At 34.0% G+C, this 24,741-nt stretch overlaps 5 protein-coding genes and 1 pseudogene across 6 annotated transcripts; 2 read left to right on the top strand and 4 right to left on the bottom strand.

The window, feature by feature from the left end:
• LOC104763427 (F-box/FBD/LRR-repeat protein At5g53840-like) lies at positions 144-1,662 on the top strand. The gene is made up of 3 exons (XM_010486799.1): positions 144-1,028; positions 1,119-1,259; positions 1,351-1,662. The coding sequence occupies exons 1-3, from the start codon at positions 144-146 to the stop codon at positions 1,660-1,662; spliced, it is 1,338 nt and encodes a 445-aa protein (XP_010485101.1).
• Positions 2,356-6,678, top strand: LOC104761381. 2 transcript variants are annotated; one of them, XM_010484460.1, is made up of 15 exons: positions 2,364-2,487; positions 2,588-2,768; positions 2,966-3,016; positions 3,112-3,312; positions 3,412-3,510; positions 3,598-3,653; positions 3,873-3,984; positions 4,115-4,294; positions 4,386-4,631; positions 5,051-5,221; positions 5,304-5,504; positions 5,581-5,706; positions 5,811-5,993; positions 6,085-6,183; positions 6,266-6,678. In XM_010484460.1, exons 2-15 carry the CDS (start codon positions 2,637-2,639, stop codon positions 6,500-6,502), a joined length of 2,094 nt encoding a protein of 697 aa, XP_010482762.1. In that variant the 5' UTR covers positions 2,364-2,487; positions 2,588-2,636; the 3' UTR covers positions 6,503-6,678. The 2 variants fall into 2 exon arrangements, with proteins under 2 accessions (XP_010482761.1, XP_010482762.1); XM_010484459.2 differs by having other exon boundaries at positions 2,356-2,768.
• On the bottom strand, positions 7,458-8,386 carry LOC104763425. Its single transcript, XM_010486798.1, has 3 exons — positions 8,318-8,386; positions 8,005-8,233; positions 7,458-7,588 (listed from the first exon to the last, which is right to left on the bottom strand). The coding sequence occupies exons 1-3, from the start codon at positions 8,384-8,386 to the stop codon at positions 7,458-7,460; spliced, it is 429 nt and encodes a 142-aa protein (XP_010485100.1).
• LOC109130493 lies at positions 9,643-10,745 on the bottom strand (annotated as a pseudogene).
• On the bottom strand, positions 13,474-14,575 carry LOC109130492 (F-box/FBD/LRR-repeat protein At1g51370-like). The gene is made up of 2 exons (XM_019240078.1): positions 13,679-14,575; positions 13,474-13,623 (listed from the first exon to the last, which is right to left on the bottom strand). The coding sequence occupies exons 1-2, from the start codon at positions 14,573-14,575 to the stop codon at positions 13,474-13,476; spliced, it is 1,047 nt and encodes a 348-aa protein (XP_019095623.1).
• LOC104761380 (auxin-responsive protein SAUR32-like) lies at positions 17,773-18,813 on the bottom strand. Its single transcript, XM_010484458.2, has one exon. It carries the CDS (start codon positions 18,507-18,509, stop codon positions 18,090-18,092), a length of 420 nt encoding a protein of 139 aa, XP_010482760.1. The 5' UTR covers positions 18,510-18,813; the 3' UTR covers positions 17,773-18,089.

Genomic DNA, 24,741 nt, shown 5'->3' with positions numbered 1-24,741 from the left:
TTTTTTTTTTTTTTTTTTTTTTTTTTTTTTTTTTTTTTTTTACTATTAGAAATTGGTTTGGTGTTTCTCTAAATTTCCCTTTTTTAAAAAACAAAAACTTTCTTAAATTTTATAATGCAGATTAGTTGTGGGAAGAGAAACAAATGGTGAGTAGAAAGAAAAAACCACGATCAGTCGAAGATCGGATAAGCCACTTACCTGATCACTTGATATCTGAAATACTTACTCGTCTTTCTACTAAGGATGCTGTAAGAACAAGTGTTTTATCCACTAGATGGAGAAATCTTTGGCAATTGGTTCCTATATTGGATTTAGACTCCCGAAGTGAGTTCCGGTTGTTTAGCGAGTTTGTGAGTTTTGCTGGCAGGTTCTTTGATTTCCACAAAGACTCATGCGTACAAAAACTACGTTTAACTACTTATGATCCCGATGATAAGTCCTATCTCACCTCATGGATAGATTTTGTGACTAGGCGTAGGATTCAACATCTTGAAATTAATGTTGTTAGCTGTTACTATAGCTTCGGTGACATACCCCTGAGCTTGTATACTTGTGATACACTGGTACACTTACAACTGTATCGACTCACCATGGTTAACGTCGGCTGTGTTTCCTTACCTTGTGTGAAGATCCTCCATTTAAAGTATAATCACTATCCTAACGAGGCCATTTTGGAGAAACTTATCTCAGGTTCCCCAGTTCTAGAAGATTTGACCATCATCAGAAGTTCGACTGAAAACGCAAAGGTGTTACAAGTGCGTTCTAAGACGCTAAAGAGAATCCACGTAAACGAGTTTGTCCATGTTGTCATTGATGCTCCTCTTCTCCAGTGTCTAAAGACAAACCTCCATTTGACAAAAAACATCACGATCACCAATTCGGGTTTCCCAGCCAAAGTAGATATTGACTTTGGTGGTGCGCATGATGTGGGGGATCCAAATGGCGTATCCAAGAGAAAAGTGATTCGTGATATCCTCACTGATATTTCAAGGGTCAGGGAGCTAGTTATAAGTTTGTATTTTTGGAAGGTAAACTTGTCAACGTTTGAACATATAAAATATATTCTTCCACAACATAAAATTTTTAACCAGCGTTATTCTTTTTTGGTTTGTTACCAGGACATCTTTCCAAGTTTCGCACCTGGACCGTTGCTCCATTTTTCTTACTTGTCCAGATTGACCGCTACATTTTGTGACTCCGATCTATGGATGTTGCCAAATCTTCTTAAGAGCTGCCCAAAACTAGAATCTCTTATCTTGGTGATGAAAAGTTCTATCTTATTAGTCTGTGAAAGCTTTTATGCATTTCTACTCAACTTGTTTTCTTATGTTATTGTTTTTATTTCCGCAGAGATTGTCTGCCAACCGCCTTTATATACGTGGTACGAAGAATAATGAACCAAAGTTCACGTTTCACACGGTAGTGATCCCGTGTGTGGTATCATCGCTCAAGTTTGTGGAATTGAAAAGTCCAATCGTAGGGTATGAAGGAGAAATGGAGCTAGTAAGATACTTCCTGAAGAATTCAACAATCCTCGAGAAAATGAGTGTGACATTTTCTGGTTATCTAAGGAGGAAAAGGGTAAAAGCCACGGATGCCATCTTCAAAGAACTCCTTGCAATGCCAAGATCATCTAGCGCTTGTCAACTACTTGTTGTTTAACTAGTAACTAAAACATTGCTTCTTCTTCATCGTTTAAGCACAATTAAGAGATGGTGGCGGTTCTAGCATCCAAGTTTGGTTTGAAACAAGATTCTATTAATATAAAAATATTTTGATTTGGAATGTTTTGAAATATATAAAGTTGTGTAAAACGTTTATTTTTTTTGAATCTAATGTTAAATTAGATTTTAAAAAAACATTGCTTCTTTTTTTTTTTTGGTCGTTAAACATTAATTACTCTTATGTTTCTTGGTAGTTGCTATTGATTCATGCATGCAATCTCACAAATTACCAATTTTATTCCGAATTTCATGGATACTTGCACAAATTGTTCAAGCACTTTTGCATCAATGTTTTTTTAGACCCCGACCGGGACAATGCGGCTCCAATGCTAATATCAATTAATGTTTAAATCATGGACAGTCATATGAGTTTGCTCTTTTCATTTTTGTTGTATAAACTCATTTGTGTAAGACTATTGGAACCCTCACCCGGTACTCTCAAGTCTCAAGTCTCTCGAAAGACATCAATGTCGATGGTACGAGGGACATGCGTAGCAGGTTCATGGTCATGGCTGGTAAGTTTTACTCGTTCGGCTCTTAATGGGCCAAAGATAACACGGCCTAATAGGCCCAAAAGGACCTGAGACGTCATCTTCACTCTCACGAGTAAGAATTTGCCAAATGATTGATTCTGTAAATTTCAGAACTTTCCGAGTCGTCTCGTCTCTCCCTCTCTCTCTCACTTTTGTTCGTCTCTTCTTCGTCAAACATTTCCACCATTTTCGTTTCTTTAACCTTTCTTCAGCTCTTCTCTTCGTCAATCGTGGGTTTTATTCACCCATCTTTGGGTTTTAAAATTTTTGGGTTTTTTTTTTCTTGAGTCACATTTCTGATAAACCCTAGTTTTTTTTTCTTCCTTCCAGTGCGATCATTAGTAGTGGAATTGGAGTCTCTTCGGTGAGTTTCTTAGTAATGGATACCGCTTCGAGCGTAGCTGCAACTCGTGGCGGTTCCCTTCAGAATCCGTCGCCGACGACTCCGTCGAGAAAAGAATGGCGTGCCGGTTCGGATTCACAAAACGTTGGAGACGGTTCAGATTATGTGGTAAGGTTTTAGCTTCTGGGTTATGTTTATGTTTAGAGGACTGAATAGACTGAATCTGAAAGTTTTGATTTTTTTTTTTAAATTTCATATACTGTTTTATCTGTTGATTTCACTGTATTGATTCTTTGGTAAAGTGATTTGCTTTTGATTTGTTTCCTAGTTCATATTTTGATTGTCTTTGTCAAATTTTGTTGCAGGATTTGGAACAGTTGAAGCTGAACCGAACTGATGAGAGAACGATTTATGAGGTTAATTATTTCTGGCTTTGTGATGTTACTTAGTTTTTTGTTGTACTTATTGGAGAGTGGAAACGAGATTTTTATGGGGGTTTCTTGTTGAGCAGAATGGAAGAGAGCAGGATGGTTTTTCAGATAGTGAGATGTTGCAGCAACAGATTCTCAATGTTTCTAGGAAGAAAGGAGAACTTCAGCAGTTGGAGATTGAGCTTCGAGCTCAGATGTTTGCGAGACATGAGATCATGGAAATCCAGAGCAACTATGAATCTCAATTCACAGAGTATGCTAATGCTGCTGCTAGAATGCAGGTTAGGTTTTAGTCCAGTCCCCTGATATATTAGCATGGTTTTTTATTTCATTGAGCATTGTGTTGCAAGGAAGTTAAAGGAATGTTGTTGAATTTTTAGGAGCAACTTCATGAGAAGGAGCGATCTATTCGGGAGGCAGAGAGGAAGTTAGAAGAGAAAGACAGAGAGCTACATGCGATTAAACTGGATAATGAAGCGGTCTGTTGGTTTATATATTATTACTAGATTCTTTTCTGATATAAATCTGAATGTCTTGTTTCTAAGTTCTTTTTGTTCTGATACTAGGCATGGGCCAAAGAGGGTATCCTAAGAGAACAGAATAAAGAACTTGCCACATTCAGGTGCTTTTTAATTCCTTAACTCGTTTTCACTTTGTTAAGTTTGTATGATGTTTCCTATTATACTGAATTTATCTGTTACTCTTCTATCTTATATAGGGTTCTGCTACTTTTGTTTTAAAATTATAGTATCCAGCCTTTCGATTTCTTCTTGATTAGACGTTTTAGGCATGAGGTTTTGGAAAATATAACACACTACTTTTTTCCTTTCTTAATATGCAGGAGAGAGCGTGATCATTCTGAAGCTGAGAGGTCCCAAAATATACATAAAATATCTGAACTTCAGGAGCATATTCAAGAGAAAGAGAGCCAGCTCAGTGAATTGCAGGAACAAGTTAGTTTTCCCTTCTTTTTATGACACAATCAAATTTGTCAAACATATGGACCTTTCAGTTATATATCATTGTCGTTTTTGAAATTCTAATACACTAACACCAGAATCCTTATCCTTAATGGCTTTGTAGAATAGGAATGCTCAAGAAACTATCTTGTACAAGGATGAGCAACTAAGAGAAGCGCAAGGTTGGATTGCCCGTGCCCAAGAGATAGATGCTTTACAATCATCTACAAATCATTCGTTGCAGGCTGAATTGCGAGAACGTACGGAGCAGTATAACCAGCTCTGGCATGGTTGTCAGAGACAGGTCAGTTCCCTGGATATCTTCCAATTCCTAATTGGTTTTCCTTGAAATGATTCTACTCTAAACGTATGTTGTACCTTGTCGTTGAGTTCAGTTTGCAGAGATGGAGAGGTTGCATGTGCATACAGTGAAACAGCTTCAGCTTGAGCTAGCCAATGTAAAGGAAGCAGGTGGTTCCAAAACTAATTCCAGCGGTGCCTCCCAGACTATTCAAAACAGCGGGAACCAATTTGATGCTCATGGAAACAGCGCAGAAAGTGCAAACATTGGTGTCCGTTCAAATGGAAAAAGCTCAGATAACATCTCATCTTTTACTTCAGCTGATGATAAGGCTACCCAGGTACATGTCTGTTTCTATTGATTCTCTTGAATGATTTCTCTCTGTTTGGCGTTTTGTGTTGGATTCACAAGATGATTGCGTATCCACAATACAATGTTAGCATGTGTTGAGATGAATCTGTACATTTTCTTATTCAGTTGGCTCTCGTCAACCTATTAATTGTTGAACATTAGATGTTAAAACTGCATCAATAAGGACGGCATAGATGTTCTGTGATCTTGTATCTGGAAGTATTTGTTTCATTACTTGTTTTCAATTTAATGCTGATTCTTCAAAATTCTAGATTTTTCATTCTCCACATCATATTTGCTATTCAGTACGATGGCTTGTATTCTTGACGATGAAATTATCCTTGCTAAAATACTTGAGATGGATCCTATTATAGCTGTAACTGCCTTTTCTCTTGTAATTATTTGTAGAACAACCGTGTTGATGGGGTGTCATCTTCTAATCTTGTAACGTATGGGTACCATCAAGCGGGTCAGATGACCCCTCTGCATTCTATTTTCATGCACCAACAAGAGATTTCTCAGCTTGTTCAGCCTCAGGTCCCTTCACCTCATTTTGCACAATCAGTGTTGCTGCAAAAGGTGTGTGTGCTGAAGAATGCTTTTTTTGTTTCATTTTTTTTTTACAGTTATTGACCATTGTCTTTCCTGCTTTTGTTTGTAGGCTGTACCAGATAATTCACAGATGCCTACGCAGAATCATGTGCATCCATCTCAAGGTGTTCATGGCTTGGTAAGTTCTGATCTGAAGAGTGAATATCAAGTGCCTGCCAACGGACAGTCTTTTGGTCAAGGGTATGGAGATGTTCAAACTAGCCAAGGAGCACAATACGGATCTACACCATCGTCCACTGTGAATGAACAGGTAGGGGATGTTTTTATTACGCTATACATGTTCAATACGATATGTCGATACCGTCTTAGAAAGTACTTGTTAACAGGCAGTGGAATCTGGCAATGGAGATTATAATGGATCTAATCACTTGGAGAATAACATTCAAGACATTTCTTCACAGTTCCGTGATGCGCTAAGGCTTGACTCCCATGCCCATAATCAGAAACCCGAGGTATGCAATGCTCATATTACCTAGCAATTTTTCTTGGCTTGTAGAGCCTAGTTAGGTTGGCTACAGGGAAATGTTCTGAATGTGTCTCCAATTTCTCTCCCCAGGAAGTTAATGGCCAGGTTTCCCCTGATGAACACAATGGTGCTACATCCATTGTGGCTGAAACTCTATTCTCATCTGGGAAACCTGAGAGGAACTCAGAGAGTACTCTGCTTGATGAAAGGTCACTTTTGACATGCATCCTCCGAACTATACCAGCTGGTGGAAGAATCCGAATTAGTTCAACGGTGAGCTAACTAATTGTAACCACAATGAGTCTGAACAATTTAATTTGAGAAAGTGCTTTCGTGTAATGTCTGTTTCATATGTGATAAACAGCTTCCAAACCGTTTGGGCAAAATGCTAGCCCCTCTGCACTGGCATGATTACAGGAAAAAGTACGGGAAGCTGGATGATTTTGTTGCTAGCCATCTTGAGGTCTGTGTGCTTCATCCCAATTACTAAACAACTAATGTGTTCTTCTTAAAACTTCAAAATGCTAAACTGGTTTTGGCTGCAGTTATTTGTGATAGAGGATGACTACATTCAAGTTAGAGAAGGTGCACAGAAAATTGTAGCAGCATCAGCAGCAGCAGCCAAAGTGGCAGCAGCAGCTGCAGCGTCGTCATCCTCAAACTCCATGTATGTGGCTATGACTCCTATGGCTCAGTCTCAGGGGTTAAAGAAGAATGACAACACAGTTCAAAGAGGTAGGCAGAGCTCTGATTATATGGGGAAGCAACAACGTAAGGTCTGATTTTACAAGTCAAGCTTTCAAAAGTGAAAGGCATATAGAGTGAGGCAAAACAATCTTCTATCTTGCTTTCATTTTTCGGTGTATTAATGGCTAATGCTCAGAAGTTTAAGATATACATTCAATTTTACTTCTGCCCTTTGAAATAGTATCCATGCCCAAAATCAACAATTGTTAAATTTACATGCTTAGAGTCGGCCATTGAAACCAGCAAAACTCAACGCCTACCATCATTTAGACATTTACACTTCAAATTATTTGCCTCTTACATTCGTCCAATCTATAAACCAAAACAGCAAAACGAAAACTCATTTCTTAACTTACTTAATTACAGCCTTCCAAATATATATAGAGGAATCAAACCCTCTTAGCAATTGACACGCTACAAATCTATTCATCATTAAATCATTTAGCAAGGCAGAACGGTTGTGCAGTTGGGATCTGTGCACGTGATTGTGTCGATTGCAGCAGAGGAAGCTTCGTCAAGTTGCAGCGAACAGACTCTGTTTTGCCTCGGGTCTTCTCTTTTCCTTTTCTTGATTTGAACACTTCTGTGTTAACTGGAGTCTCAGGAGGTGTATTGAACTGTGGATTTTAAAAGATTTGCTGGGATTTTAATATTTTAGAATTTTGGGAGATTTGAGTATTTTTGGGGATTTTGATATTTTGACAGATTTTTTGAAATTTGGGTTTTGGGTTTGGTGAGATTTGATTATAAATTTTAGGTGATTTTAGAATATATGAAAAGGAAAGAAAAAAAACAGCTTAAGAGAATAATAACATTTCATTTCATCACCCTTTGGTTAATTTAAGAAGAAAATAGACATTGAGTTAAAAGGAGACAAAGCATTTCTCAATAAAAAGTATTAGATAAAAAAATAATAAACCAACAGTAAGAATGAAAACAATCTAATATAAAGCACAATAATATTGCATCATGATCCCATATTCATAGCATCTATGTCCACATGTTTTCTGCTATAGTTGCTCTCCAGTTATTAGCAACCACTCTTTGTTGGTTTTGAGTACCATGAAGCTGTTCTTCTTCATTATTCCCATCATCAACTATTTCATCAGCATCAGTTCCTTCTGCATTTCTAACATCTTCAAACAAGTCTGAACGACATTCTTCACGAAGATAATTATGTAAAACAACACAAGCAAGTACTAACTCTACTTGTGTCTTATATGGAAATGGTGGTGCATATTTGAAGATGAGAAATCTTGACTTGAAGATGCCGAAAATCCTCTCTACTACGTTTCGTAAGCTAGAGTGACGATGGTTAAACAACTCATTTGCAGTTACAGGATCTTTTCCTTGTCCCCTAAAGTCTTGGAGATGATAGCGAGTACTTCGGAATGGAGCTAAAAATTGACGACGATTGGCGAATCCACAATCAACTAAATAATATTTTCCTACAATTTTAAAGTTATACAAATATAAGTGAGATAACTTGAAAATTAACAACAAAGAATATTAGTTTTATCATAATATAATGACATACCTTCTGGAACTATTAATTTGTTGGTGTTCCTAGTTAAAGCATCGTTTAGTACCTTTGCGTCGTGAGCTGAACCTTCCCATCCGCTAAGAACATATGTAAATTCTAAATCAAAATTACATGCAGCTAACACATTTTGCGATAATTGTCCTTTTCGATTACGGTAGCTAGACGAGTCTTGTCCAGTTATCATTGCGGGGATATGAGTTCCATCAATAGCCCCTACACAATCCTAAGGAAAATAGAAACAAAAGATTAGCTAGCCATATAGCTTTTTGAAATACTAGAAAACAAGCAGAAGAAAACAATCTCATACCTTAAAATAAGGATAAAATCGTGTGTTATCCTTTATTTTTGTAGGCACTGCAAGCCCAGGTTTAGCCATATACTTTGGAGCAAGTGCTTTTAACACCTTCAGAATTGTGTTAAAGCTCTTACTTATTGAAAATTTTGATCTCTGAAATCTAGTTTCAGCTGAAACATATCTTGAATTTTGACCAACAATGAACAAAAATGTGGCAAGCATTTCTTCAACTGAAACATATCTTGTGTCTTTTAAACCCATCTCCAATCTGAAAATAGAGCATAGATTCAGAAATGCTTCTGGTCCATACGGTACAAACGTCAAAATGTGTCATGTTTCTCATGAACCAATTGTTTTTGTATGTATTCATGTCCAAGTCTTGTAGCTGGCTTTCTTATCTGGCGTGGTATATGCAGAACAGAATATTGAATCTTCGCAATGATTGACAAAACCATCATAATATCAATATCTGACTTGAAATTTCTCATTCGTCTTCTTTTTCTTCTTGCTTGTATCTCTTCGCTTTCATGAACAATGCGATCCATTATCCAAATTCTACACAAAAACATAGCTATAAAACCATCATCATATGGAGAAAGTACATATCATCGACTAGAAAACAAACGAGGAACGTACGTTCTTCGTACGAGGAAGAACGTATTATATAAAGACACAAAATAATATAATAACATAACAATTATTTAAAAAGAAGAACGTACGAGGAAGCAACATGGGCGGCTACTGAGGATATGGAGAACAAATGATGTAGGACAAGAAATCATATATATATATATATTCACCCTAATGTATCGACTATAGAACAAACATGTCATAGCCTAAGAATTATTTAAACGAACACTTTCGAATCTATCTCCACATGACTATAGAACAAACATTAGCAGAACTAACTCATATGAGAAAGTAGGCTATGAGAAAGTAGCAGAACTAACTCATATGAGAAATTAGGAGATGAAGAACAAACGAACACTTTCTTAATTCTTAGGCTATGAGAAATTGAATTCATTCTCTGGATACAAACTCATATAATAATATAACAATTCTCTCATTTAGAAGAACTTACGAGAGAAAGAGATGCGGCTGCTAATGTGGAGATGAAGAACAAATGAAGGAGGGCAAGAAATCATATACATATATATTCAACCCTAATGTGGCCTTTAATGTGGCCCTAGGAAGTACGAATATGATTGTTTTGCATATTTTTTTGCGAAATATCTCTTGTTCAACTTTCATCCAAGAATAAAAAGCAATAAAAGAGTTGATTATTTTTTAAAAGAAGACATGTCTTAATTCAAAAATAAAATAAAAAAGAAAGCTCATAAGGTATTGCTAATTTGAAAACGAAAAACTATTAAATAAAAAAAAAAAAAACCGTCTTCAATTTTTGTTGATGCATCCAACTTCAGTCTCATGGTTTACGAAGGTTTCGAAGAATCCATCCCTTGCGATCTGCTATAGACATATGGACGAATTCATATTTCATACCTAAGCTGTGAATCAATGTCATGGCTTCATAACACAAACCATCATCCAAATCAGGAATTTCTTTGATAGCATCCCACACGTTATTAGCTTTGTCCTCAGCTTCTTTTTCTTCATTTTCCTTTTCCCATCTTTTTTGTATCATGCCAAAAATCTGCTGACCAAAATTTTGCACTGTATTCATTTCATCAACAACCTTGTTCGAGTTTGCATCAGTTCTAGCCTTCTTTCTTAGAGGAAGCTTGCCCCCCCCCCCCTTCTTGTCTCTAATGCAAAGAAAACTTCTTGAACAGATGTTTCTTCGTACGTTATTTCCTCATCTTCCATTATTTGGTCACGACATGAATTATCTGTCACTTCATTCTCTCCAACGTGATATGTATTTGTATCAATGGCATCGCTTAATCCCACAACATTCCTTCCAGTAGCAGTATTTGATTCAAAAATCATTCGTAAATCTCCAAAATCTTCAAATGAGTCATCACGCAGATTTGTTTTACCTGGATGAGCCTATTTGAAAATAAAAACATTTTAGTAATTTTGATACATATGAGCAACACTACTATGTTCACAAATTCTATGTTATAATTTTGCTTACCTTCAAATAGTTAGCCCATACTTCATCTCGAGCAGTGAATTTCTTCGTTTCAAGGTCCCACCCAAAACCACAACTAAAACGAAAATGATCTGACAAGCCTTGGTACTTATTCTTCTAGATCTTTAACCTATTTGTATACTCCTTGTAGCTTTTGTTAATGCCAAGATTTTGGTTTAGTGTTGGTAACACTCTTGTCTCCATGGTTAATTTGCTGAACTTTCCATTACCATCACAAAAACCCTGATTGATTGCATCCACTAGGAGCTGGACTAACATCTTGCTTTCATGTTCTAACCACTGGTTATATTGACCTTTAGCTTTCACAGCCTGTGAATCTCCCATTGTAGTGTGTACGTTAACTAGCCATACCATACAAAAAAAAAACCCAAACAATTCATGAGTTATGATGTATCCCACAGATCTCAAACAAGTATTATTTATAAACTGGCTGGCCATCAATTCGTTTCCAACTTAAGAAATTTCTTTCGTTGGGATATATATCTATGGGATAACATACACACATACATGTTTTGTATTCTTTATTTTCTTTACTCCCAAAGTGAACAACATGATACAAAACGTGGAATTAAAAAGAAAAGTAAAAAGTAATAGCAAATACTCACCTTGCCAGAGAAGAAAATAAACCTCAAGTATGATAGTAGGAGAGAAGAAAGCTGTCGATCGTGAATATATTTATATACACCAATAAACTAACCCTAGCTAACAAGAAAGGAAGGGGAAAAGCCCATATATTAGCCTTCTTTCTTGATCCAAAAAAGAGCAGCCCACTAATGCTAAACAATTGTCAAAGAATGTCTCAATTTTTTTTTAGCAAAACGATTTGAAGCAGACAGTTTACCTTTGTCTATGATGAAGTTCCAGATACCATCCATTGATTCTTGTAGAAGATAAACTCGTTTAAGGATTCCATACATCAATAAATTTTGATTTTTCCAGAGTAAAGAGAGAAGCGAGACGAGAGAAGAGAGAAGAGCGAAAGAGAGAAAGAGAGAAAGATAGATCTATCTATTCAGAAAGAGAGAAAGAGAGAAAGAGAGAAGAGAGAAGAGCGAAAGAGAGAAAGAGAGAGAGAGTTCGTAAAAAACAGATTGCCAGTATCCAATTTTTTTTTTTTTTTTGGAAGATCGAAGAATAGTTTGAAATTTCACCTTTAGAGGTGTGATTTTGTAAGACATATTTTTGAACTAAAAAAGTTACAAAAGTCTCCTAAAATCACATTCAATAAATTTTTTAAAAAAATTTGTGATTTTTTGAATAACAGTATATTTGAAGTGAGATTTATAAATTATTTATTGAATAACAAGAGATTGTAAATGATTTTAATAAATTTCGCATTGAATAACATAAGATTTCAGATGATTTTAAAAAATCATCAATTAAATAACATGGGATTTAAGAATATCCCAAAATCTCTTAAAATCCTCAGTTCAATACACCCCCCTAAGTAACTCAATAATGAGCTTTAAAAGTGGTGTGATTTTATGTCAGTGTGTCTTTTAATTGTGTAGCTAAGATGATAAAAAAGTTTCCAATGATAAATTAATATATCAAGTGGTAATAATTTATATACTTTTTCTATTTACTATTTAACATTGTTAGATTCTAGAGTTTTATTATATTGGTTCAATGATATAGGTTGGAATTTTATTATATCCAATTTTATACTCATCTTCTAATACTTTCTTTTAGCAAAAAAATCAATTTTTCTATTAAAAAAAATTCTCAAAGTTTAGGTAGTCTAATTAAGTAACTCAATAATGAGCTTTAAAAGTGGTGTGATTTTATGTGAATGTGTCTTTTAATTGTGTAGCTAAGATGATAAAAAAGTGTCCAATGATAAATTAATATATCAAGTGATAATAATTTATATGCTTTTTCTATTTACTATTTAACATTGTTAGATTCTAGAGTTTTATTATATTGGTTCAATGATGTAGGTTGGACTTTAATTTATTTCCATTTTTCTTCATCTTATAAATAAACCAAGGAACAGAGTATTAGAGTACAAAGGTGCAAAACAAAGTTGCAGATAAAGGTAAAACCTGACTATGCCAGGTCTTCAGAGTAACAAACTCGATTTCTTGCATAACAAACAACTCGATTTAATTCTTACAAAAATACAAAAAATTGTACATCCAAAACTTATAAATCAGATGACAAACTTCACATGTTCTCTCTAATTTTTACTAATCAGATGACAATGACTTGAGACACAACTAAAATTTGCTTGGACAAAATGAGGTTCCAATTTTACCAAACCAAATCAAATCAAGAGGTCTAACTAAACCTACATTTTGTATGGCAAGAGCTAGTAACTCGATTCGACATTGCTAAGAGTTTTCTAACACCTGAACATATATAAAGATCAATGTAAAATTATAGAAAACGCAAAATTCCATGGTTTTATTAAGATACATACATATGTTAGTCTTTATTCGTAAACATTTTGACACATATTAAGACCATAATTTGTTCGTCGAAACAATAAAATGAAGACCATACAGTAATTTGTTTACAATGATAACAGTTCAAAAATACATGTCTTTTCATAAGTATAACATCTGCAAGACTCTGAAACATCTTCAATAGCTTGGGGACAAAAAAAATGATGTTTGTTACACTAGACCGAAAAAAAAAAAAGATGATTGCCCAAGTTTCTTGAGAATTACCCAAGTTTACCTTACTAGTTCATTTCAGCGACATAACTCTCGTTATTGAAAACTGCATTGACATAGAAACCTTGAAAGCAACTTGATGTATGATCGTTAATATCTAACTTGAAATTGGAATCTATCTTCTTTATTATAAAACTTCTGGCTTTGCTTCTCTGTACTTCAAACAGGTTCCTGCTTGATTAAATAATGCAAGTATCCATCAGATTCGAAATAGAACTGGTAATTGGTGATTATTACATGAGCAGCAACCACCTAAAATCATTATTTTCTTTTGCCGCATAGCCTCCTAAAATCAAATGTGGAGAAGAGAACAAACAAATAAATAAAAGTAAGAAACCTGAGTAGAGAGATACATGAGAATTTAAAGCTATTAATTATATTACCATTATGAGAGATTCTAGTTTTGTGCAGCTCTCAAGAAGGGCTGGCAGCATTTCAATATCACATATAGCAAATCTAGCATGCAAGCGGGATAGGTTACGAAACTGACGCACTGTTCTCGATTTTGAGTATAGAAAGAATTCCTGGAAAAACAAAGTTATGGTGAGAAGCTATGCTCAAACGTTAAGATATGTAAACCTTCAAAATATCACTAGTAATAACTAGATCGCTGACCCTCCTAATATCGGCGAGGATATCCCGAATCACTTTTTTAGGAGGTCTCTCTAAGGGTCGGCGGCGCCTCCATTGCAAATCAATATCTAGTTTGGCAGGGAAACCAGAACTGATGATCTGAAAGTCTTTTGTTGAGGCTATCTTAGTCTTCAGACACTGGAGTAGAGGTGCATCGATAACAAATCCACTAGAGTGATCCATATCCATGTCGATTTTCTTTAGCGTATGAGAGCGAAGTTGTATTGCATTATGATTCGAACATCCAAAGAGTTTTAAATCTTCCAGAACTGGAGAGCCTGAGATAAGTTTCTCAAGTGTGGTATCACTAGTAAATCTAATACGTTTTAAATGCATGATCTTCAGACAAGGTAATGACACAAACTCGGTATTAGGCAAGCTAACCCATTCGAGTCGTAAGTGTACTAGTGTCTCACAGGTATATATGCTCACTGGTATCTCATCACTTGAGTAATAATTAACATCAAGATGCTGAATCTTAGGCCTAGTCACAGCATCAATCCATGACTTGAGACCACATATATGATGACGATAACCCAAATATAACCGAAGCTTGCGTATCCATGACTCCCTGTGGGAATCAAAAAACCTCTCAACAAATTTAAAAAAGGCATCGATATTTGAGAAGTTGATATTTAAGAAGTCGTAGAGGGCTAAGTCCAGTCCAGGAACCGTTTGCCAAAGATATCTCCATCTTTTGGACAAAAGGCTTGTTCTTACAGCATCCTTAGTAGAAAGACGAAGAAGTATTTCAGATATCAAAGGTTCGTGTAAGTTGCTTATCAAATCTTCCTTCTGTAACTCTTTGTCACATATTGTGGTTCTCTTCTTTCTACCCACCATTTTGTTTTTCTTCACACAACTCTATTATATAATCTGCATCATCCCTAATAATTTCACAAATTATTAAAATTGAAAGTTACAGAAACAACCAACTAATTAATTTCGAATGTTATTTACGAGATACATGAGTAACCAAGAGAGAAGAACTAACATTACATGCGCAGGGCTTGTTAGGTTTAGGGTTTTCAACCTAGAAATTAAAGGAAAAGTATAAATCGAGTAACTTTGACACAAACGCCTTACGTTTTTTATCTCTTACTAGAAACGCCTTGCTGTTTTATCTTTGAACCAAGAAACAACCAGAAGTCCGATTGGACCAAACCGGAAATACCCACTTTTGTGCAGACAATTAGTCCTGGTTTCAAATTTTGATGCCCGCAAAGCTAATAGGTCAATTCGACTGACATATTAAAAAAGCAAAAAAGAAACTATGAAACTACTCTCATATTCCCGTTTTGTCTACACACACAAAAAATAAAATAAAATCATAAAACCTCTAAATATTATACCAATCAAAGGAAAAATCAGTTGGTGGAAACTGGTAGTGATCACTTGCTTGAACTCTCACTGCACTTCTGCTCAAGACTCTAGTTCATGGTCATGACCGATGTCTAACTTGTGTATGAAATGGCCACGATAACATTTCCATGGTTTTATTAATTTACATGTTAGTCTTTTTTTTCGTAAACATTTTGACACATATATTAAGACTATAGTTTCTACGTCGGTAGTTTTATTTATTAATTTACATGCTCTTAAGAAGCTTTAGCAAGATTTCTTAGATTGTAAACTTCTAATAAAGCTAGCTCTCTGAAACAGGACATGCAACAAAAACTGAGGCAGAGACAGGGGAATGACATGTAACTATCATGATTCCTAACAAAAAAATATCTTAAGAAACAGTTTCATCAATCTCTATCACACAAAAGAAAAAAACTGCTTTACGTGTGTGGAAAGATATCTACTGACTAAACCGGTGTCAAAAGACTATTAGCTTCACGTGTCCTGTTTGGCTGTTTTGTATTGAACAATAATCACAGTACAACGATTGAACAATTAACGGAGCGTCGTGGTATGAAAAGGATTTTCTTGAGGATGTCCACTACTTTAAAATCTGCACCACCACCCAAACGTACGTAGAGTCAGCTTCTTGAGAATTGCTGAGCACTTTATAAAGTAAGTGGCTAGCTTCATTATTTCCGCAGGACATCCACTGTATGGCATTTTGATATCAACAAACTCGAGCGACGACAATAAACATCGAGGCACATCTGATGAAAAACAGATCTGATTCATCATCCACATCTTAAGATGATTATCCAATACCTGTGGGGAAATAAATTAGACAGGAAAAAATTAAACACACAATGAAAAAAAACAAATATGCGAAATCTTCTTAGAGATATGAAAGAAAAAGAAAAAAGTAATAGGGTTTATAAAATACCATCACCAATACGAGGGATTTCAGATTCGGGCAGTGCTCAAGAAAAGTTGGCAACCATATTAAATCGGATACGCAGAGTGTAAGACATAGATGAGTCATGTAAACAAATTCTACGTTGGCATAGTGACGAATGACCTGAAACAAAACCAGACATCATAAAGTATTGTGTCTAAGGAAGAGACTTACATCAAAGAAAAAATTGCATGCATAATAAACATACCTTGAAAGTGTCTTGATATATGATCATGTTCTCGACCTTTGAAACCCGATGTGAATTGGAAAACAAGTCATCAAAACTCACAAGGGGAATCCGGCCGGGGATTCAGATCCAAACAAGGAACCGAAAGCCAGAGGCTTCTCCATCTGGTAGATAAAACGCTTGTCGTAACAATGTCCTTTACGGGGAGATAAGAAAGTATGTGACTGATCAAATGATCAGGTAATTGGTTTATTCTATCTTCCTTCAATCTACCACGACATAACCCGCTGACACGAGCTTGTTTAGATTTCCCTCTACAATCCATGTGTTGTCTCCTGTACGTAGAAACTATATATTTCTGCAAAACAACACTAAAAACGTAAAGTTTAAGATAGCTTGCAAGCAACAATACTATCGATTCTTATGTTCCAGTGAAAATAGTTTATTTTCAACATCAATAATATTAACATCAACATTGGAAAGAAGACGAAGAAGACTCTTCGTGATTCGTGACATATGCAGAAGTAATTACAGTGATTCGTGAGAGAGAGACGAAGAACCACGTAAAAGCAAGTTAGGGCTAGGATTAGGGTTTTCAAGGCCTTAATTTTGAAGATGATTTTACAACAAGAAAAGTAAAAATAAGAACAACTTACCGTATTTTTAGCCGGCGGAACGAAATCAGTTGCCGAAACTTTAGATGGTGTATACGCCGCGAGGGGAATAGAATCACTTGCTAGAATTTTAAATTCACTTACCCGAACTCTATGGAGTTCTTTGAATCCTGGAGTCTGTAGGTTAATTTCTTCTGTATATATATAATGAATGTTTTCAATTATTATTAACACAAAAGCCCAACATAATACAATATTTTAATATGGCATTGGGTTGAAATTGTTTTCTATATGGGCCGTAATTGACATGTTTATTAATTCTTCTAAACATTTTTTTTTGTCAATTTTTTTTTTCTTCTTTTTTTTTTTTTTTATAATATCGATCAGAATTTGTTGTTTTCATGGACATGGCCTAATAATAACTCCTTTATTAAGTGTGAACATATTTTTAGTTTCTAATATTATAAATATATTAATATTTAGGAAATTTCCGGATAATTATAGGGTGGAATGTAGATAATATACGTATACAATAACATCAAATATTTTGTTAAAATCAGTTTAGATACGATTTTTATGTGAGTATCTAAACCGATTAATTTTATGTTTATTTTAATGGTCAATAATCAACATATTATATTTAATTTAATTGACCATGTTAATTGCAGTAAGTAATTAGTTGGCAAAGACTAAAAAGTTGCCGTAATTGAGGTAGATATCAATATAATTTGGTAAACAATCTCAATCAAAGTCAAATATATATTTGCTTATTTGGTAATCCTATGATATGCTCGATTTTTAAATTTTTGAAAGAAAAAAAAGAATAACATATTCGAGACACTTGGCGTGAATGGTAGTAATCCCTAACGAGAAAAAAAGAAAAAATAATAACATGGTCCATGCCCAAATATGACGCGTTAATATCAAATAAAGAAAGAAAGAAAAGAAATATTCACATTCCTTTCAATAAAATAAAAATCAAATAATACGATTATTCCCTTATTCCTCACGATTACATTCTTTAATAGAAGAAAAAAAAGCATTCACATTTGAATTACTCTTTGTTTTTTTCATCATTATCATCATCATCATCATCATCATCAAACTACACTAAAAGAAAAGAAAAGAAAAAAAGAGATTAAGCAAACTAAAAAAAAATCTCAAAAAAAGAGATCTGTCAAACCAAACCAAACCAATCAAATCCAAAACCAATTACATGTCAAACCCAAAACCAAACCAACGAAATCAAATTAGACTTCAGAAACATCGGAGATGGTTGTTGTGGTGGGTATGGTTGTGGCCGTGACCACCATGACTATGACGACGGCGATGAGTCTCCTCGTCGATGATTTCTTGAACATGCTTAAACTCATCAACACGGCAAGGGATCGTAATAGGACCAGCGTGCTTGAACCCATACTCCTTTTCAGCTTCTTTCAAGAGGTCCAAGAACAGAGGATGACTCAAGAACACCAAAGGAACAACGAATCTGTGTAGACCTTCCTCGTCGTCTTCGTGTCCAACCAAGATCGCAACACAGCCTTTAGGAACATCATGATGGTTATGGTGGTGATGGTGGAGTATGTGGAGATGAGGGACATGAAAGTGAAAGTTGAACACCATCTGCTTCGGACTCTGTTTTGGACTCTGTTTTTGATTAGATTCCTCAAAACCCATCAAAAAGAAGGAACCTTTTGCACCGAAACCAAACAAGAAAACACAACGAATGAGTAAAAAGATCGACGAGGAGGTAAAAAGAAGAAGGTGTTGGAGCGGGGGTTGATGCTAGAAGACGGTGATAGAAAAAGGCCAAGGATCAACAGCAGAAGAGATTATAAGAAGAAATAGAGAAAGATCTGAGTCGGTGAGAGATCTGGGGATGTTGCTCATGATAGGCTAAGCATGAAGAGATTATATATTTTTTGGTTTTGGTTTTTTTTTTTTAATGAGGAAGTTGAGAAGAATTTGGAATTAGGGAAATATATTGTTGCAAGTATATATATACAGATTTGGGTGTAGGGTTTTTGCTTAACGCGTACATTTCCAAAGGGCCAAAGGCTTTTTCTCCTATTTGTTGTATTTTATTTTAGTTTTTCTTTTTTGTATAACAAAAACAAATAGTTGATGAGGTGGAATTGACGTGGTAAAAATTGGAGCGTGTTAGGAGTACTTAGGGTAGGGTTTTACCGATGTTAGGAGGTTTGTTACATCACCATATTATTTTCTATGTTTTATAATTTCTATACCACAAAACCAAAACAAAAAATAAGATTCCAGTGGTTTTGAACAGTCAAATTTGTTTAATTTAAAAAAATAAAAAAAAATAATGAAGGATAATTTTTAGACAAAACATAGTATTTTGATTACATATAGTACCTATATATTATTTAAAGTATATATGTATATACATACATATGTGATTAACATATTTATATTTAGTGATTATTGTATATTGAAATTTAGTTATTCACCAAATCTATATATAATAGCAATCTAAATAAATGCCACCAAAAGTTGTATTTTTTCAATCGTATCTTTTTGATTATTTTCTAAAAAAATCTGTAGAAAATTTAAATATTTGTTTTACAAAAAGTTGCGATTGTTCATTTTAACAGTTTTTTTTGTAAAGTTGCAACTGTTCATTGTAGAGTTGTGTCTATTCGAATATTCGTATCTTTTGAAAACTATATATATATATATATATATATATATATATATTTGAACTGTTTTCATTTTTTTGCCTTGACACAAAAAATATAATTTCAATCTCAACAATTTTTACAGCTCTCCAAATTATTCTTTAGCATTCATCCTTTTAAAAGTAAAGAAATTCCTCCAATTATTGATTTAACAAAATATTTTTGGAATGATGAATCTAATTTACAAAAGAGATTTTTTCCAAAAGTTAGATGGATTATATAGTGAGCTTTTGGATTTGACTTTTGAATATGGTAATAAATATGTCTTTTGTTGTTTAAAATCAGTTTATATGAGTTTTTAGGTATAATCAAGTGCAAATACAACAGTTGCAATTTCTCGGAGTATTTTTTCGTTCAAACGGTTGTATTTGTTCATTGTTGTGTCTTTTCACTATATTTTATTTATATTTTTTCATCACAACTTCTCGTTCTAATAGGTGTGTCTATTTAAATAGTCATGTTTTTGAACTCTCTTTATATTTTTCTCTTCATCACTAACTAACAAGTTCGTTGAAACACATTTTTCATTTTATGTTAAATCTAAATAATAAATATTTATATCTAATATTCAACGTTATTCTATAATCCAATTAAAATTTTAGAAATGATTATATCAATAGAGAAATTTAATACGACTTAATATAGAATTTACAATTGCGTCTATTTATCGTAACGTTTGTTAAAAATATTTAAAAAATAATAATAACAATCTGAATAAATGTGAACAACAATTGGGACTTTTCATAATAGTTTTTGTAAAAAAAATGGTGTTTTTTTTAAACTCAAACAATTGTATTTGTTCATTGTAGAGTTGTGTCTTTAATGATCACTTTCTCAGTTAGGATCACTTTGTCATAATGATTTTTTTAATCGTAGCTCTTTATCTTAATTTTTCATAAAAATATCTTATATTTATAGTATTTTAAACAACATGTTTTGCAAAGTTGTGTTTATTCTATATAATATTTTTTGTTATAAGTTTTCATTTTGATGGTTGTATATTTAATAACAGTTTATGTTTAATGTTTATGTATTCAAACTATTCTATTACATTCAAATAATTTTATAATGTATTATTTTAAATTTTAAATTTAATTTTTTTTTTCTAAAATACTTACCCCGCGACATCGCGGGGGGTCTGAATCCTAGTAATAATAATACTAATAGGTAAAAATAACTTGGATTCTAGTACAATTATTCTTTTTATACCTCTTGTCAACTAAATATATTTTTAAGCCCCTGCACAGATTGAGAAATGGTCAAAATTGTTAGTTGTTAATCATTTTTATTTTTGGGTTTGCTAGCTGCATTAATATCATTGTATATGTTTTATTTATGATGCTATAGCTTAACATTATAAGTTTATAACTCATATATGTGTAATATAAATAGTTAACTACCTAGGTACCGAACTATCAAAGGTTTCTCGTAAGATAGACAACCAGTTGTCGAACCTCAAAGACAAATTATCGGTGTGGCATTCACATCAACGGTAGGGGGTAGCGATTTACATTGTTACCTTATAAGCAAAGATAAAAACGTACTACTAATCAAATTCGGTTGATGTGTTTTTTACTTTGATCAGCTGGCACAAGGCCCCTTAGCATTTCAAAAAGCCAACGACTCGGTAAATTATATGAATAAACAATCTTATATCAAAAAGTATATATTTGTGGGACTCTTGAAAACATTATAATAAACAAACCGGAGGTTTCCAAAAAAAAAATCGAGAAATGAAAGAAAAAATAAATAAATTGGAATAGAGATTGAGGTAATGTGTGTTTCACTAGTTCATTGTGTGATTACCGGAAAACGGCCAGAATCAACCCAAACAATTTACTGAACGCTTTTTCATACTCAATCTATGACCTCGTACATTTATCAATCTGAACCGACAAATAATTCAAATTTCCTACCTAAACTTTATAAATTTAGCTAATTTCAACATTTTAATAAGCGGTGTTAGTTGACCGTTTAACAACGCTGAGTTAGACGCCAACGAAGCTATCACGTGGCATCTTGACATCAAAACGACGTCGTTTTTGGTAGCTCAAATAAAACAAAAATAAAATGTCATTACCACAACTCGAACCTAGGGAAGGAGAGTCAAACAACCAACCATCTGAACAGGGGACATATCGATTTATATGGCTTTTAAGAACAAAAGTGCAATATATTATCTCATATCTCTCTTCTTCTTCTTCAATTAGACATGAAAAACGACAATCTAATATCAAAAAGTATAGATCGAAGAGTATCAACATTATTTGAAAAAAAAGAATTGATTCTTGTATAGAAGATTACAAAACCCAGATCTGGATTTTACAAAATTTCAGATCTGCAGAAACAGAAACCTAATTATGTGAAATGGATTGATACTTCAGTTTCCGCCATGGAAGAAGTATGCTAAGGTAAAGAGGTTTTCATTCCTTCATCAAGAATAAAACGTCCTCTCATACTCATATTGGTGCTTTCATGTCTAACTGAAGAAGAAGAGCTATGAAAGAAAATATATTTTATTGTTGTTTATGGAAAGTATATAATTCAATGTCTCAGTGGTTTAGGTGCTGGTTGGTTTGAGTGTGCTTCCTTAGGTTCGAATCCTTGTAACGACATTTTATTTTTGTTTTATTTGAGCTACCAAAACGACGTCGTTTTGATGTCTAGATGCCACGTAATAGTTTCGTTGGCGTCTGACTCAGCACTGTTAAACGGTTAACTAACATCGTTTATTAAAATGTTGAAATCGGCTAAATTTATAAAGTTTAGATAGAAAATTTGAATTATTTGTCGTTCAGGTTGATAAATACATGGGGTCATAGATCGAGTATGAAAAAATGTTATGCAAATTGTTTGAGTTGATTTTCGTTGTTTTCCCGTGTGATCACCGTGATCGTGACTTAAGGTAAATGGATAAACACGACTAATGGTAAATGGATAAACACGATTAAAAGGTCAAACCTAACAAGCTATTCGTTTTGGATAGTTACAATGTATTTAAAATCGTTCCCGTGATCCCAAGAGGTGCATGCGAAATTACATCCCCGTATTCAAATAATATTATATTTCTATCAGTTAGTACGTAATCTGTTTGGTAAGTTTTTGTATTATATATTTGACTTTATATATACCAATTTAAGAAAGTCATATGGTACTTAAGAAAGTATAAAACATCAAATACGACATATTTTTTTATAACGTGTTAGATACTCATATAGGATCCATTCGAGAATATGCTTATTCACATAATCACATTAGTCTAAAATCATTCAATAGGCAAACTTAAATGTTTCCAACATTTTGAATTTTGGTGGCTTGCTTTTAACCAAAAAAAAATAAAAATAGTGGCTTGAGGTTTGAGATTGCTATATGCGGAAAGAAGGCATTATTCATAAGGATCATGCTCGTGAAAAAAAATTCAACTTCCATATCGATCGAAAAAAATTCTAAAGCGAGTGGTTAAGGACTCCGCCACATCATCCAAACGTAGGCCCAAGAACCTATCTATACATTAAAATGTTATACAAAACACGTCACAGCGTAACGTAACGTAACCCTTACCTGGGATGAGAGTAGCGCGTCAAGCGCATGATGACAAAAATGTCCTTTGCCGAGTAAAGCGCATGTCGCGGCTCCTCAGGTGCCTATAACGCCGCCGATCAATATCACTAGTCCAATTTATATATGACGCGTGTTGCTTGCTTGGTTTATTTGCGCTCTCACTTTGGTTTTGCTTCTTATCCGGTTCATCTTGTTACAATGCTTGATAAGGTTTGGTTCAGTTACGAATTTGGTTTGGAAAGTGTAAGCACAATCTCAATCCGAATGAAGTTTTACTAGGCCAAAATGAGACCAGCTCGGTTTAGTTTGGTTTTATTCCATTAGGTTAATTAAGAATAAGAAGGTTCCAAAGTTTGCGGACCATCATGTCGGCACGATATGACAAAAGACCTTACGGATGGAGTAATAGCCGTTGGATTACCAAGAAAGTTGGAATCATGTGCTCTATGTTATAAACTTTGATCTTGAGTTTTTTTTTTCTTTTTTCTTGATATAAAAGCGGACGACGACTTTTTGTCAAAGAGTCCATACACGCCACCAAAGAAGGCAGAAGGATTAAGCGCATTATAAAAACCAAGTGTCGTTAAGTATAAGATTTATATAATGATTAGTTTACTCTTAATAACAGATTGACGTTTGAATAGAATCTAATCAACAGAACCAAGTAATTAAATTTTATATTCAATATGAACCAAACATTTCTTTTATCAGTACATTGTTATGATTTCAACCAAAAACATTACAAAGAAGCAAACCATATCAAATTAACCAAGGTAATGTTACTTCAAATTTTATCAAAACTATTTCTAAGTTCTAACCCAAACCTCCTAAGCAAATACCTGACCCATATATATAGTGCCTTCGTTATCATAACAAATTTATATGAGTAGGAGAAAATAAACTTTTTTAAAAGAACAAAAGTCGAATCAAATTCTATGAATATGACCCAAGCATCATCGAAGTTTATGGGCCACATCCCACATGTCAAAAAGATTTGTCCTTCGAGTGGCTCCTCAAACTCTCAGCCAAACATTTAAAAAATGTTTTTCTAAAGCTATTTGACTTAATAATCTATGTAAATTAATTATTATAATTGCATGTGTCTGTTTGAATATAGAGGTTCTCCACCCACGCAATCTAAAGCTTTCATGTTTCAACTACCACACGAAGAAAAACGAACAAACATTTTGTTATAACGGATGTGAGCAAGATAAAAAAAAAGTAAAGATCAAGACATAGATTTAACGTGGTTCACCAATACTTTATATTGGCTACATCCACGAACAAAAAAACATATTTTATTATTGGAGAAAGTATCGAGATTTCAAAATAGATAGAGGCTAGGTTAATAAGAGTATCTATAAAAAAATAAAACCCTAATTAACCCTAAACTGATTGGCCAATCCAATTGAAGGCATATCCAACACATTTTTCTATTTCTCTACATCCCCTACTCGCCAACAATAACAACAACAAAAGAATTTAAAATCTCTCTTTTTATCAAGTGAAAGTGAAACCTAAATTTAAATTAAAAAGAGAGGTGTCGTTTTTTACGTGGATGTGATTAGAGCTACTTATCAAGACACGCATTAGCTCGTCATGTAAAACTTACAAACTAATTTTAAATTGTGATCATATCGTTTTGACTT

The sequence above is a fragment of the Camelina sativa genome, chromosome 18 (assembly GCF_000633955.1).
Source record: "Camelina sativa cultivar DH55 chromosome 18, Cs, whole genome shotgun sequence".
NCBI lineage: Eukaryota > Viridiplantae > Streptophyta > Magnoliopsida > Brassicales > Brassicaceae > Camelina > Camelina sativa.
Note: the sequence above shows the minus strand (reverse complement) of the source record. Positions and strands in the feature narration are given on the sequence as shown.